Source organism: Centrocercus urophasianus, unplaced genomic scaffold (assembly GCF_019232065.1).
Source record: "Centrocercus urophasianus isolate 14NV4802_14NV808 unplaced genomic scaffold, USGS_Curo_1.0 seq_1104, whole genome shotgun sequence".
In the NCBI taxonomy this organism is placed as follows: domain Eukaryota; kingdom Metazoa; phylum Chordata; class Aves; order Galliformes; family Phasianidae; genus Centrocercus; species Centrocercus urophasianus.
The window spans coordinates 5,536-21,711 of NW_024884259.1; the positions used below are offsets into that span (position 1 = coordinate 5,536).

General features: G+C 54.9%; 1 protein-coding gene across 1 annotated transcript; it reads left to right on the top strand.

The window, feature by feature from the left end:
- The first annotated feature begins 12,524 nt into the window (after nucleotides 1-12,524).
- On the top strand, nucleotides 12,525-14,372 carry LOC122155364 (DNA-directed RNA polymerase II subunit RPB9-like). The gene is made up of 6 exons (XM_042809191.1): nucleotides 12,525-12,652; nucleotides 12,728-12,782; nucleotides 12,892-12,965; nucleotides 13,655-13,729; nucleotides 14,040-14,091; nucleotides 14,178-14,372. The coding sequence occupies exons 1-6, from the start codon at nucleotides 12,540-12,542 to the stop codon at nucleotides 14,238-14,240; spliced, it is 432 nt and encodes a 143-aa protein (XP_042665125.1). The 5' UTR covers nucleotides 12,525-12,539; the 3' UTR covers nucleotides 14,241-14,372.
- The last annotated feature ends 1,804 nt before the right edge of the window (nucleotides 14,373-16,176 follow it).

The window sequence follows — 16,176 nt, forward strand, 5'->3', positions numbered from 1 at the left end:
GTAACACTGTCTGGTGGAGCGAATTCTGAGCTGCAAAATGCTCCTTCTCAGCGTAGTCAGCTCCACGGCCTCTGCATTTTCGCCAGCAATTAACAGGAGCCTGCATGCTACGCTGGTGAAAATCTGCACCGGCAGGTTTTTTGCAGCTGCTGTGGCGGCGTTGTTGCTCGGCAACCATCGCCCACACCGTCAGCCCGTCTTTCATCGGCCTGAACGGACGACGGGCGGCAGGGGCCAAATCCAGGCTGCGTGGCGGCTGTGGGAGCGCGGCCCAACCGAGGCTGGCCGTGCTTTGCTGCTGTGGGCCTGGCGGTGCTGTGCTGAAGGAGAAAGGTGCTCATCTTCCGCCATCCCTCTCTGCGGTGGGGAGGAAGGTGGAGTCGTCCCGTCTCCCGCACAGGGCGCTCCCTGCTTGGCAGGAGATGCTGGCACAGCGGAGTCAGGCAGCGACTCGGAGGAATGACACAAGGCAATTTAGTATGACAGGGCTTAACGAACTTTCTAACAGCAGGCAGTCAACTACTTGATGTACAATTACACGGCTTTCTAAAAGCAATTGAGTATTTCATGGCAAGGTTGGGCGGCTTTCTAATAGCAACGAATGATGTGGATCGAGACGACTTTGGCACCAGTATTACTTCCCTATCGAATGTAGGAAATGGCCGCTGAAGAACTGAGTAAAAGAAGGCAGGAAAAAGAGAAAGAGAAAGAAAGAAAAGAGGGGAAATGGAGAAAAGCAGGGAAAGAATGAGAGACAAAGTTGTGGGCGGAGGAAAGAGAACACCAACCTGCTTCGGAGAGTTCAAGCACTGAGCTCACCAGCTCACCTCGAGAATATGGTGATCTGAGCATAGCAGGTGGAGTGATGGAAGAGAAGGAATGAGGGGAGAAGGGCGAAAAAGGAGGGTAAGAAAGGAAAGGAGAGAGAGATTATGAGAGGAGGGAGAGAAGAAGTGTATGCATGCTTCTTTTATTTCACTGCATTTTCGCTTCTGTTTTCTCTCCTGTTTTGGTCAGCGGGTATTATTTCAACCCACAAGGTCTGTTTTGCTCCCAGTTCTCTTCCTCGTCCCGCTGCATGGGCAGCAATCCGAGGGCGGTGTGGCGCTGAGCTGCTGCTGGGTTCACCTGCCACAGCTGGGAAGGGCCGGGTCGGATGGGGGCTGCTGCATTCCCTCACAACCGGCCGTGTTCCTCGCGTCCCCACAGGCTGCCTGCCTCTCACCTGTGTTCATCCCAGCCTGCAGGAGAGCAGCAAATGGCCACAGCGCATCCATCCCAGGTGGGGGCTTGGGGAAGCAGGCAGCGCGGCGGAGGTGCAAGGGATGTGAGTGCAGGGGGAGGAGAATGAGCTGCCCTTGCCCGGCGTTTGGGGAGAGAAGCTGCTGAGGCTGGGCTTTCTCTCCTCAACGAGCCGTTTCCCCAGGCCACGGGTGGTTGCAGCAAGGAGCCTCTTTGCTTGCAGGAGCCCGTGAGCTTTGCGGAGGTGGCCGTGTGTTTCAGCAGGGAGGAGTGGGCGCTGCTGGACCCTGCGCAGCGAGTGCTGTACTGGGATGTGATGCTGGAGACGTACGCGTGCGTGGCCTCGCTGGGTGAGGGCTTTGCTGCCATTCCTACTTGTCCTTAGGCTGTACAGATGGGTCTGTGCAAGCAGGACAGTGGTGAAATATGTCAGAATTACCTGCTGACTGACGCTTCGTGCATGAGTTTCAGAAGCCGTTTGTATGCTCACCAGATAGAAGACTCAGATGCACCGTTGTCACCCTGGCATCAGTCAGGAGGGGTTGGATCAGCGCCCTGCATGCTTCCCTTGCGTTGCTGTGTGTCACGTTTGTTAATGAAAGCCCCGGCATGATTTTCAGAGATGGAAGATCCAAGTGTATTGCAAAGCAGGGCAGCCTGTGTCGGCCCCGTGTCGCTCTGGCCCCGGTTGTGGTTTCATAAGAAGGGAGGGGACACATAGTGGAGGTATTTCATAAGCAGCTTTGCCAGAATCAAGACAATGCTTTCATCTCCACTATTTCTATCATTGAAGCATCTAAACCTGTGGTGATCTCCCTGGTTGAAGGAGGGGAAGATCCCTGGGTCCCAGATGTACGCAGCCTGAAGGACATGGCGGCAGACGTGCGCCCAGGTGAGGTTGGCGGAGGAGGTCGGGGTTGGCAAAAGGCCCTGTGGGATGAGCTGGTGCGTGTTTTGGGCCCAGTAAGCTAGTTCTGAATTTCCTCTGTCATCCCGCAGGTGATGGGATCGCAAATTTAAAGGAGAATCTGCAGGAGAGTGGGGTACCTGGAAGCCCGCGGGGTGATCTCTGTCCTGGAAAAGCCAGAAGGGAATCGCAAGGAGGCCTGGAGCAAGGGAAGCACTTGAGGAAGCCTCTGGGAAAACAGCCAGGAAAGAGAGTGAGGGAAAGCCTGGACTGCGGCAAAGGTCAAAAGCAGCCAGAAGAGCTGAGCAGCAAGGAAGTCTTGCAGAAGAACGGGCAGAACCCATGCAGTGGGGGTGGGAAGGGCTTTAAGGACCGTCCCTACCTTGCTGCTCATCAGCGCATCCACACGGGAGACAAACCCTTCAAGTGCCACAAGTGTGACAAGAGCTTCAAGAGCAGTTCTCAGCTCGATTACCACGAGCGCACCCACTCAGAAGACAGACCCTACAAATGCCCCGAGTGCGAGAAGGGCTTCAGGAGCAGCTCCAACCTCCTGATCCATGAGCGCATCCACACTGGAGAGAGGCCGTTCAAATGCTCCGAATGCCCGAAGGGCTTCAAAAGAAGATCCCACCTTGTGATCCATCAGCGCGTTCACACAGGAGAGAGACCCTACAAGTGCACAGAGTGTGGCAAGGGCTACAAAACCAGTTCTCACCTCATGACCCATCGGCGCATCCATACGGGAGACAGACCCTACAGATGTTCCGTTTGTGGAAAGGGCTACAAAAGCAGTTTCGAGTTTAAATGCCACCAGCGTATCCACACAGGAGAGAGGCCTTACAAGTGCTCCGAGTGTGCAAAAGACTACAAAACCAGTTACCAACTCATGATCCACCAGCGTATCCACACCGGAGAAAGACCTTACAGATGCCCCGAGTGTGCAAAGGGCTTCAAAAGCAAGTCTCAACTCATGGTCCACCAACGCATCCACGCAGGGGAAAAACGCTACAAGTGCCCTGAGTGTGCGAAAGCCTTCAGAAGCAGCTCCCAAGTCGTGATTCACCAGCGCACCCACGGAGCACAGAAAGCCGACAAGCGCTGTGAGCGTGAGGAGAGTCCCAGGAGCAATTCACAGCATCACAGCATCACAGAGCTGTAGGGGTTGGAAGGGAGCTCCAGAGCTCATCGAGTCCAACCCCCTGCCAAAGCCGTTCCTACAGCAGGTCGCACAGGCAGGCATCCAGGCAGGTCTTGAACATCTCAGAGCAGGAGACTCCCCCACCTCCCTGCAGCCTGTTCCACTGCTCCTCACCTCACTGTAAAGAAGTTCTTGCGCACATTTGTGCAGAACTTCCTGTGCTGCAGTTTCCAGCCGTTTCCCCTCGTCCTGTCTCCACTCACCACTGAAAACAGTCTGGCCTCGCCATTCTGCCCCCCACACCTCAGATATTGATAGACCTGGATCAGGTCCCCTCTCAGTCTCCTTTTCTCCAGGCTGAACAGCCCCAGTTCACTCAGCCTTTCCTCACAGCAGAGATGCTCCAGGCCCCTCACCATCTTCGTGGCCCTCCGCTGGACTCTTTCCAAGAGATCCCTGTCTTTTTTGTACTGGGCAGCCCAGAACCGGACGCAGGGCTCCAGATGAGGTCTTACCAGGGCAGAGCAGAGGGGGAGGATCACCTCCTTCGACCTGCTGGACACGCTCTTTTTAATGCACCCCAGTAAGACATTGGCCTTTTGGCCACAAGGGCACCCTGCTGGCTCATGGCCGACCTGTCGTCCACCAGGACACCCAGGTCCCTCTCTGCAGAGCTCCCCTCCAGCAGCTCATCCCCCAACCTGTACTGGTGCATGCAATTATTCCTCCCCAGATGCAAGACTCTACACTTGCTTTTGTTAAACCTCATCCGGTTTTTTTCTGCCCAGCTCTCCAGCCTATCCAGGTCTTGCTGAATGGCAGCACAGCCTTCAGGCTGTCAGCCAATCCTCCCAACTTCGTATCATCACAAACTTGCTGAGGGTGGCCATTATCCCCTCATCAAGGTCATTGATGAAGATGTTGAACAAGACCGGACCCAGCACCGACCCCTGAGGAGCACCGCTGCTCACAGGTCTCCAACCGGACTCTGCACCACCAACAACGACCCTCTGTGCTCTGCCACTCAGCTCCCACCAGCACATCCCCACAGGAGGCAAACTGTATGTGATGAGTGTGGGAAGGGCTCCAGGAGGAGTCCCACGCTGCCCTCCCACCTGCACATCCCCGCAGGAGACGAGGGCTACAAGCGTCCTGAGTGTGAAAAAGGCCACGCTTGACAGTTTTCTTCTGTATCCCCATTCTCAGCGATGTCCCTCAGCCCCTAGAGAAGAATCTCCTTTCGACAGCGAACGCGTTCAGTGTGCAGTCCTGAGGAGAGGGACAGGCAGGGATTACAGAGGCCAGCGATGCCTCGTGTGCAGCAGCGTTGCTCTGACAGGATTTTGTACCAGAAGGGTCCACTGGAGAACCATCGTTTGCCCTGAGCGGGAACAGCTTGACACTGAGATCGGGTCGATCCGCAGTTTCTCCTGGCCCAGCACTGACACCCAGTCGTGGTGATGGTCTTCCCCTTAAAACAATTGGGAATTTCCCTCTGTGCCCTTTCAGTTTCTGGTCCTCGCTTTTGCCTTTTCCTCCCCTCTCTGCACCCATATGGCCACTGAGCAAGCGCAGTTTTGTTCTTGATCTGGCTGCAACGGAGATCATAGGACGCCTGCCAGGCTCAGCACTCAGCCTGCCCAGGGGACTGCGGGGAGAAGCGTGTGGGTAAGGAGCCCCCAGGCTGGGCGGGAGCCTCCTGCAGCCAAAGGCTGCTGCACCGAGTAGGGAATTCTCTGCTACACAGGACCCCAGTGTATTTTTGGTGGGGCTTCGCACCATGACAGTCGTATGCAGGGGTTACCTGCTTCAAGTCTGCCTTGAAGGAGGGAAGATGGAGGTTGGATGTGAGGGGGAAGTTGTTTCCAAGGAGAGCGGTGAGGCCCTGCAACGGGCTGCCCAGGGAGGTTGTGGATGCCCCGTCCTTGGCCGTGTTCAAGGCCAGGTTGGACGGGGTCCTGGGCAACCTGATGTGAATGTGTGTGTTTGGTGGCCCTGCTGGGCAGGGGGTTGGAACTCCATCATCCTTGAGGTCCCTTCAACCCGCCTGATTCTGTGATTCTGTGATTCTGTGATTTCCTGAGTCTCTACTTTCTGTTTTCTTCGCATCAGAAGGAGTGAAAATAGAGGCTGTAACGTCCAAGAAAATACTGAGAATCCGAAGCCTTACGCTCCCCAGCGAGTTCCTTTCTGCCCTCCTGCCAATAGAAAGCACTGTCATTGCATGTCCAGTGTCACCAGGGCCTGTGCCACATGGCCCTGAGCACCTGACCGCGTTGAAATAGCCTTGGGCAGTGCTGCCAAGAGGGGCCTGCAAGGCAGAGCTGAGTCTGCAGCAGCTGTGAGTCTACAGCAGGGAGGGCTTGTGGGGATGGAGCCAGAGACAGGGACATCTGCAGGCAGCAGAGACATAATCAGGGAGAGGGAGCTGCCCCTGGAAATGCCATGGGGCTGGGGATCCGGGCACCTCCGTGCCGTAACCGCAGTGCGTATCTTTGCCCCATAGCAACCCTGTGGTCTGCTGTCCATCTTCAGCATAGATCTCCCTACAGGAGGTTTCATTACACAAGTAGGTCATCCAGAGGCTACAAAGGTCTGACAGCAGCTCCCTCACAGTCCTCCCTCCTGACGCTTGCAGACACACAAGAGTTGCAGCTCCTGCACTTCCAGCTCTTCCTGGGCGTCTGCCTGGCTGCCCTGCTGGACCACAGCCTCTCCATCACAGCCGTGGCCTGTGACCACCGCCTGCACGTCTCCTCAACCTGGGCTGCATCTCCTCCACTTGCCCCGAAGCCCCGGCCAAAGCTCTCTCGGGCACCAGGAACATTTCTGGTGCTTCTGATGCAGGATGTGTCGCCCAGGTCTTTTTCATTTTCTTCTTGCCTACAGCACAGCACTCCCTTCTCGCTGTCGTACGAACGCTGTGGCCGTCTACGAGCCTCCGCACTGGGGGACTTTCAGCAGAGCTTGTGGCCATAAGCACAAACTCCTGCCTTAGGGGAGTTCGGTTACGACTGGTGTCTGTGTAGCATCTGTGTGCTGCCTGTTTATTCTTTTCTCCTCTATGCAGATCTTCTGGGATGTGCTGGAGACGTTCTCCGAGCACGGACGACGCCAAGCCTCCCTCGCCTGGCCGTGGTTCATCGGCGCTGCTGTGTTTGCCTACATGAAGCCCTCCTCCATCTCCATCTCTGTACCTGGTGGTGGTAGTCCTGTGCTCAGTGCTGCCTCTGACAATGAAGCCCCTCACAGACAGCACGAGGAAACAGGAGCTCACAGGTGCTCTTCAGAATGTGGTTTTACAGATGTTCCTTCATAGAGATGCATTTACCCTCTCCCTCCACAAATGATTTTGCGCTTATCCCCCGGCAGACCTCATCCTTATTTCGTCACCTTTATTACATTAGTTACTGCCTATCTTTATTGCCATTAGCATATACTGTGTTATTAGAGAAATGTTTGCATTCATTCTGCTTCTACTCCGCTAACTCCCGAAGCTCTGACGAACTCTGGGTCGGTGCTCTTATCATCTGCTTTCTTAAATGGATCCCCACAGCGTGCTGCCTGAAGACTTGGCTCTCCTTTCAGCGCTGGTACCAAGAGCAGGGCTGAGCTGCTGCACCACGGGAAGTTTGTTGCTCCGTGGATTTGGAAGGGAAAAAACTCATCCCAGTGCTGTGAGACGCTGAAGGTAGGATTTAGGAGTAATCTGCTGCTGTCCAGTAACAGCAGAGATGGTGAATGGTCACTGAGGTGCATCCTCGTGCAGTCCCACGTGTGGCAGCACAGAGGATATCCTCCAGGGAAGGAAGATGGAGTTGGAAGGAATATGAAGCTGGAGCTTCCACGAGTTCTCCGTGGGCGCTGTCTGCCAAGGGACTGGGAGCCCACAAAGTGAGAGATCAGTCCAGGTGGTGTCACTCATATTAAGGCACCCACAGGGCAAGAAGGACTCCCATTCCTTTGGGATTCGTAGAATGGGGAGAGTTTACTGTCATTCCCAGGGAAGGAGACCTCCGGCTGCAGTCAGAAATATGCCTGGAAACTTGCATTACCCCTGGAAAGATTCCCTGCCCTTTTAAAGCCCTCGTCAATGACCCTCAAACCCTGCGAAGGAGATTGGAGTCTGTGGTTGCAGCCCAGCTGGGGATACTTCTCATGCTCTGCAGCACAGCTAGCGTGGAGTAACCTCATGATCACAGCTGCCTGCAGGAGTGTTGATTTCATTTAGCTGAGTATGAACTTGGATGTGCAGGAAGGCAGGATTTCAGTGGGTCTGTCTTGGATCTTCAGTGTTCTCAGAGTCGAGAAACGTAGGCGCCTGTGTGACACGAAGGGACTCCAGCACGGCCTGCAGGAGGTCGTCAAGGATGAACAAGGACCCCTGAATGAGGATTTCAAACAGCAGAAGGAAGTGCAGAGTGTGCAGGAGGGGAACAGACAGCCCTGGAGGCAGACGGAGCCTTGGCCTGTTGGTGCGGGAATGGAGCCGCTGATGCCAACGCTGAGCTGCAGTGGATGGAATTACCCAGAGGTGGGGAGGGCAGCCAGAAGGACTTGTTGGAATACTTTGTCAGCACAAGGAGGACAACAAAGGGGGAAGGAAAAAAAAAGACCCCATCCAAAGACAGTGGAAATACAGAAATTCCTGAGATGAGTTTCCCCAGTGAGAGGGCTGGTGGGAAAGGTGCTTTGTTAAGTGGCTGGCGTACATTTCCCTATACCTATAGCTGTGTGTACCTACATGTGTGTGTGTGCTGCTGTGGAAAGGTAAAGAAGGTGTGATGATACAAGGGACAATCTGCCTATCCAGAAATAGAGCACTTCATGGAAGCTTTTCTCTCTGATTTTCTTCATTAGGATGTCAGTATCTCATAGTGTGATTCTCTGTGCCGACAGGGCTGCGTTTCGGGGCCAGTTTTCTTTAATGTTTTTGTCAGTGGTGGGGATGAGGGTAATGAGTGCGCTCTCTTATTAAGTTTGCAGACAATACCAAGTTAGGGGGGCCTACTGGTCTGCCCAAAGGTAAGGAAGGCAGAGGGATCCGGATAGGTTGCATCCGTTGGCCAAGTGCAATCAGCAAGAGGAAGTGCTGGTTGGTGCACCTGGACAAAAACAACCCCATGACGTTGTAAGGGCTTGGGGAAGAGTGGCTGGAAAGGGGCCTGGCAGGACGGGACCCGGGGGTCCATTCGCTCACTGTGAACAACTTCCCGGCCTGCAGCGGAAATTCGCATATAGGAGTCGCCAGGGAAAGGCTGTGAGAGGTTGTTTAACGTGGAGAAGAAGGAACTGAGAGGAGATCTCACTGTTGTGCACAGCTGCCCGAAAGAAGATTATCCTGAGGAGGGCGTCCACCTCTGCTCAGCTAACAAGCTGTGGGTAACAGGTAACTGGAGCCTAGAGAAGTGTGGTGCCTGTGGTAGGACAGTGGTGCTCTGCCTAAAAACACTGAGGTTCTGAGCACCTCTTCACCCACTGAAACAACAAAATGCCATTAATGGAATGATTTGCCTCGTCAAGAGGTTTTCAAAGTGCGTATCAATAGCAAATTCATCTTCCCCTGTACTTGCGTTGCCCTGTGCTTGTTCTGCTGTGTATTTGATCTTGCTGGTCCTTCATGTATTTCTGCGGGACCTTACTAAACTGACTGTGTACGACTGTCTACCCGGCGGTTGCTTTGGCTTTCTGTGTCAGGATCCCCGTGCTGTACTTAGCGCTGAGTGCGTGAACCTCATGTCACGTCTTGGCGTGCATTCGTCGTTCCTCCAAAAGCAATGCCTCTTAATTCCTGGGAAACCGCAACAGATACAAAGAGCGCAGCAAACCTTTTTAACAGGGCAAATTCTCTGCTACAAAACACCGCCGTGACGATGCCTTTTTTCCCCAGCAGTGAACGATGCCTGCATCCCACGCTCATGAGAATCTGCGCCGGCGGAGGTGGCCCGCTGTGGCCACAATGGGAGGCAGCACCCACTGCTGCGCTGCATTCACCCCCACGCTTTGTTCTCCATAAACACCCAGCAAGCATCAAGGAATGCCACTGGGCACCGTTTTTCCGTGCAGAGGTTTCATTCCACGGTCTCTGCTGTTATCTTGCGTCCTTTATCAGTACTAATAGTTCACCAGGGGTCTTTTTGCTTCATCAGGGGTCTCTGACAGCCTTCATCACTTGTCCTTTAGATGACTTTTCACACTGGCACGGGCTCAGTGGGTAGATGGAGTAATTCATGGGTACAAAGACTGCAGCTCTTGCCTGTCCAGCCACCTGCAACACCTCTGAGCCCTGACTTAAAGACAGGTTAGACATCCCGCTTCTGAACAGCGTGACAAGGATATCAATAGGCTCATTATGCTAAAAGACTGCTAATTTTTGGTGCTGGACAGACAAGACCCGAGTGATAGGAAGCTTGAGGAGAAGTTAAGCAATTAGCAACATACATGTTTCGGTAGCAGCGGTTTGTGTGCAGCAGGTATCCGTACGTTCAGTGAAGTGTCAGGAAGATTTGTGAACCTGAAGTACTCAGCCAACGAGGACCAGAGGAGGAAGAGGCAATCATCAGGCAATAGGGCATAAAGGACGCGATGCTGTTTTCGGCGTGCGCTTCTGCTCGCTTTATCAGAGACGCCATGCCGACAAATTATTTGGATATTTCCAGCTCTCCTGTTCTCTTCGTGTTCTCTTTTATCTCATTTATCACATTTAGTTTGCATCATGGTGACGGTCTGCACTCTCCGTCACCTCCTCGTAGGTTCTGGCAGGCTGCAATGAGATCCCTTCTGCTCTCCCTTCTCCAGGTGGACAAGTCCATCTCCCTCAGCCTCTCCTCAGGACAGGCGACGCGCTCCAGCGCTGACTATCCTGATCCTCCTCGCACCCCCTCTGTCTTGCTGACATCATTCCTGTGCCGGGGATATGAAATCCGAAGGCAGCACTGTAGATGATGCCTTCCCTCCATCTTCTGGCCACTGTCTTCACCCATGGGTTGAGACAAGGATATGGAGATCTTCATAATTACTATCACAAGTAAGGCAGACAGAATCTGGGGAAGCTTAATGCAATTACTGCCAATTAATAACCGTGCCGGCCAGTGAGGCGCAGTGCTGGCCTCCCCAGACTGGCAGCCCTCCTTTCCAGATTGTTGCCCACCAAGTCCTTCTCCACAGGGCAGCTCTCAGCCTGGCGGCCCCAGCCTACGCCACAGTCAGAAATACAGTCTTGCTGTAGAAAACATTTGCTTTTGTCCTCCTGGCCTTTCACGAAATGCCTGTCAGTGCATTCTGTCATCTTAAACCCTCTTCCCCAGCAGTGAGGCCTGGAGTCCCTTTCAGTAAAGACTCAGGCAGCAAAAACATTCAGTCCCTCAGCTCGATCTGTGCCTGCTGTCATTAAACCAGGCTCTCCACTCAGCGTCAGCACAGCATGTCTTTAAATCAGCCCTGGTCTCCAATGTAGCAACCAACACTCTTCTTTTTCCTCTCGATTTTCTTGCGAAGACCAGCCGCAGGTCAGATTTGCCTCTGCTAAAACCATGCACCCACCACCAAGGCAGCTGAAATACATTGAATCTTTAGAGCCTGTCCTTGCTGACACCTCCTGGCAACCGCTTTGTGGGTCTGTCAGCACCCCGTGCCTAGCAGAGCCTAGCCCTGCTGCTGCCCACATGGCACCACAGCCATGCTGTGAAAGCACCAGCACGGCAGCACGCCTTCAGCGGGGACACGTTCTCCCACTACAAGAATGATGACATCCTCAGTGTCTGCATCCCATTATCTTTACTGACAGTCTGGAAAGAGGGATTGACTGTTCCGTCAGTACGTTTGCAGATGAAACCAAGTTGGGAAGAAGTACTGATCTGCCTGAAGGTAGAAAGGCCTTACAGAGGGATCCGGACAGGCTGGATCAGTGGACTGAGTCTAACTGTATGACCTTTACCAAGACAAGTGTCGGGTCCTGCACCGTGGTCACAACAATGCCATGCATCATTACAGGTTTGGGGCAGAGGAAAGCTGCAGGGAGGAAAAGGATCTGGAAATGTTAACTGACAGCCAGCGCTGTGCCAAGTGCCCAAGAAGGCCACTGGCATCCTGGCTTCTATCAGAAACAGCGTAGTCAGCGGGACCAGGGGGGTGATGTGCTCAGCACTGGTGTTGCCACACCTCGAGCACCGCGTGCAGTTTTGAGCCCCTCGCTGCAAGAAGGACATTGAGGCCCTGGAGGGTGTCCAGAGAAGTGCAACAAAGATGCGAAGGGTCTGGAACAGAAATTTTACAGGGAGCAGCTGAGGGAACTGGGTTGTTTAATATGGAGGAGGCTCAGCAGGACTGCGTCGCTCCGCTCAACTGCCTGAAAGGAGGTTGTGCCAAGGTGGGAGTCGCCTATTTCCTCAGGTAACGGCGAGGAGCTGGAAGTCATGGCTTCAATTGTGCCAGGGGAGCTTCATGTTGGATATTAGAGATATCCAACATGAGCCTATCAGATTGATAGAGCCTATCGATAGCTGAAGGGAACCTACAGCCAGGAGGGGAGTCAACTCTTGCCAAGGGCTGACAACAGCAGGACCAGGGGAAATGGATGCAAGGTGAGGGAGGGAAGATGGAGGTTGGATGTGAGGGGGAAGTTGTTTCCAAGGAGAGCGGTGAGGCCCTGCAACGGGCTGCCCAGGGAGGTTGTGGATGCCCCGTCCTTGGCCGTGTTCAAGGCCAGGTTGGACGGGGTCCTGGGCAACCTGATGTGAATGTGTGTGTTTGGTGGCCCTGCTGGGCAGGGGGTTGGAACTCCATGAGCCTTGAGGTCCCTTCAACCCGCCTGATTCTGTGATGCTGTGATTCTGTGATTAGGAAAAAAAAAATTCGCAGAAAGAGTGGAGAGGCATTGGAACAGGCTGCCCAGGGCAGCGGTGAGGTCACCACTCCAGGAGGTTTCCGAGGGATGTGCAGATGTGACACTTAGCAGCATGGCTCAGGAAGCACGGTGGTGGCTGGACGAGATCTTGGTTACCTTTTCCAACCTTAATGATTCCACGGTTATAATACCCAAAGAGCCCAGCTGTAGATGGGGGAGATGCTTCCGGCACACGCGGGGACTTGCGGCCGCGCTCCGATGCTTTTTGACCCCGCGGAGCCGCCGTAGTCGGTTGCGGTGTGTGTACACGGAAACTTCCGGCCGCGTTCCGATGCTTTTTGTCCCCGCGGAGCCGCCGTAGTCGGTTGCGATGCGCGTACCCGGAAACTTCCGGCCGCGCTCCGATGCTTTTTGTCCCCGCGGAGCCGCCGTGGTCGGTCGCGGTGCGCGGAGTCGTCATGGAGTCGGAGGGTCCCTCTGAGCCGGGTTTCGTCGGGATCCGCTTCTGCCAGGAGTGGTGAGAGAGGCGGGAGCGGGGCCGGGAGCGGGAGCGAGCCGCGTTCCGGCCCCGCGCTGATTCGCGTCTCTTTAGCAACAACATGCTGTACCCCAAGGAGGACAAGGAGAGCCGTGTGCTGCTTTACGCGGTGAGGCCCCGCGGCTCGCGTACCCCCATGGGCCCCGCGCACCCCGAGCCGCGTCCTTCAGAGCTGGGCCCGGGCCTTGACCCCCCCCCGCTCCCGTCTCTGCCCCCAGTGCCGCAATTGCGACTACCAGCAGGAGGCCGACAGCAGCTGCATCTACGTCAACAAGATCACGCATGAAGTGGAGTGAGTGCGGACCCCCTCGGGACCCACCCCCGGCACCCCTTCCTCCTGCTTCCAACCCACACAGCCGTCCTCTGCCATCCCTGCCACCCCCTCCTTCGTCCCCCCGACAAGACAGCCCCTAAGGTCCTCCCCTCGATCCTCCCACCTCGGCACGTTGGCCGTCCCTGTTCTGGGTATCAGTGGAGGCTGGTGAACGGGGAGGGGGGGGGGCTGCAATTTCCAAAGGGCTGGTGGGGGTTGTTAACGAGGGGGTAATTAAGTGAGGAAAGTGCTTGGCAGGTGGCTCGGTAGTGAGAGGTAATGAGGCAGGCTGACTGCAGAGCAGTGAACAAAGTGGATCGGTTCATAGTAAGGATGATAACGGAATGATTGGGTTAATAACGGTGATCGAGGTGTAAATGGGGAGTAATTAATAAGGATAGGTAATAAGGGAAGAGGACCGGAGGGCAGTTAATGGAGAAAATTAATAGGGGATATATATTCATAGGCATTTAATAAGAATCATAGAGGAACAGTTGGAATTGCTAGTAAGATTGAGGAATAAATAGAGACTAACTGATAAGGAGAAGGCAGTAAGGCGGAACAACCCAAGAGCAAATAATAAGGACATAATGAGGAAGATGCCAGGGCCGTTAACTGTCTTGAGGCTCGTTAGGAGGTTGATTAACAAGCTGGGTGTCTCCTCACAGTGAGCTCACGCAGATCATCGCTGATGTCTCCCAGGACCCTACGCTGCCGCGCACTGAGGACCACCCCTGCCAGAAGTGAGGAGCACTTGGGGATCCCCGGGGGGACCAGGAGCCCCTGCAGGGCTGTGAGGGGCTCCCTTGGGGCCGAGAGATGTCCTCAGCCCTGCTGCTTTCCCCCTGGGCTCCAACTTGACCAGTGTCGGGGGCACGGTATCCCTGCCACGTTCCTGCTGCAGGGCTCTGCTACGTGCTGTACATCACCAGTGCTCTCCTCACAGCTCCTTTGCTTCCCTATGGGGTTGTTTAACATCCCCTCCCGTGGTTCCTGCCCCACGCAGGGGCTCCACGTCCCTCCCGTGTCACTGCTTGCCTTTCTCTCCCCCAGGTGTGGGCACAAGGAAGCTGTTTTCTTCCAGTCGCACAGTGCAAGAGCTGAGGTGAGGCACCACCCCCGGGACCCCAGCTGCTGTTGCCACCCCTTCCTATCCCTCTCCTGTGACCACCGCCTCCCCCTTCTCTTCAGGATGCCATGAGGCTCTACTATGTCTGCACAGCCCCGCACTGTGGCCACCGCTGGACCGAGTGATGGCCGTGTCCCCTGGTCTGGCTGTCACCCCCCAGACCAGCCGTTGACTCCTGTACAACCCCTTCCACCTGCCAGATCTCTTCTCTGTACCTGCCGGCATGGCAATTGCATACAAAAAATGGTTGACTTTTGGCGGTGGGTCGTGGTGGTGGCTCTGTGGGGTAGCATTGGATGGGAGGCAGCTCTGTGGGGCAGCGGGGAGGCTTTGGGATGACTGTCGTGGTGCTGGGGCCCTGCAGAAATGTCGCTCTTTCAGCTACGGAGTCTCAGATCCCCTGCAGTGTCCCCAGGAGGCATCGCTTGTACCCCCAGATGGGCCCTGAATCGCAGCCCTAGGATCTCCAAGTGTCATCCCAGGTGCCCAAGAGGAGCCTCGAGTGCCCTCAACCGAGCTCTCGTCACCTCACTGGACCCCAGCTTCAGCTCCCAGAGATGCCCTGAGCTCCACATGTCTCACTGTGGGTCCCGTGCTGCAGTCCTGGTGCTTTCAGTAGCCCCACGGGGGCCAAAACCGCCTTCTGGGTGCTCCGACTCCTAATGTACCCCGTTATGCACTCTGCATCCCTGGATTGCCCATTTGTGTTTCAGATCTCCTCTGCCCTGTCTCAGATTACACCGTCAAAGCATAAATTGCCCCAGGAGATATCAGATCTCCTTCACTGGTACCCTGAGTAGCTCAGTTGGGCCCCAGATTGCAAATATCCCCAGAGAGCCTCACATCGCAGCCTGGTGCAGCTGCAGCTGGTGAGTGGTGCCAGCAGGGGCCCCAGGCCTGTGCCCTGCCATCCTGAAGCCTGAGGTCGGTGTAAGTCTTGTTGGTCCCAGCAGTGTTGTTTGTTGGGTTTGGCCCAAATTAATGGCTTTGGGACAGAGATTTTGAAGGTGATCTGTAGGGTTGACAGAGATGGCTCCTTCCATCCCTGTTCTTGTTGCTGCTATTGAGCGTTGGCCTGTAGCAGGGCTGGGAGGGGACGTGTCTCAAGGCAATTGCAACCGCTTTAGGGGGCTCGGGGGGGTTCAGATCTGTGGAGAAGCCATCAAACCTCGCTTAAAGGTCAGGAGGTGTTGGTGCTGCGATCCTTGGCTTGTGCCAGACCTGGGAACCGGCACAGGCAGGTGTGATCCTTCTGAACCTCTGGTTTTGGAAGCAGTTCTGGGCATCCAGCGCTGCCTCAAGGTGCTGCTTGTGGCACTTGTTCTGCCTGGGCTCTGTGATTAGAGCTGCTCTGCCTGTTTCATTTCCTGTCCCTGCCATCATTTGCCAATGTGGAGCAGGGAGGGAAGCAAATCTCTTGCAGAGATGAGGGACGTGAGAGGGTCTCAAAAAGCCCCACTGTGGCACTCAGGTACACACCGAGACCCTCAGCTCGTGCACTGGAGGAATCCTCCCAATTTCTAAAGCACCCGAGTGCTCGCAAAAGGAATTGCGTTTGGGTTAGACTGAGATGAAGCCACGTCCTACAGCTTGCCCCCCCTCTGATGAGGTTTCCCTCTAGGAACCTTAATCCTGCACTTGGCAGCTTGCAGGGCTCACCAAAGGATCCAGCCGTGAGAATTGGGCTGGAAGGAAAAGGGCATCGGGGGGACGTAGGAGGGACGGAGCGCCAAGGGCTTGTGTGGTGAAATGAAGCCAAGGCCAACCCAGCAGATGGTTTGTATTTCAACAGGGCGGCTCAGAACTAATCCTAAAGCAAGTGCCCGTGTCCCCAGCCATCAGGTTGGGCCAGCAGCAGTGACTCCTGATGCAGACCAAGAGGAATGGTTAACAATAGCAGTGAATGCTTCTCATCTGGGAGACGTTTGAGATGACCTGAGGGTGACGGAGCATTCTTGGAGTCAATTCAGGGTAGGCTGGTTTTTAAGGCAGTGAAAAGCTGCACAGGGACTGCTTTCACCCAACGTCTGTAACTGTCATTAATGTGGAGCAGGGAATTCT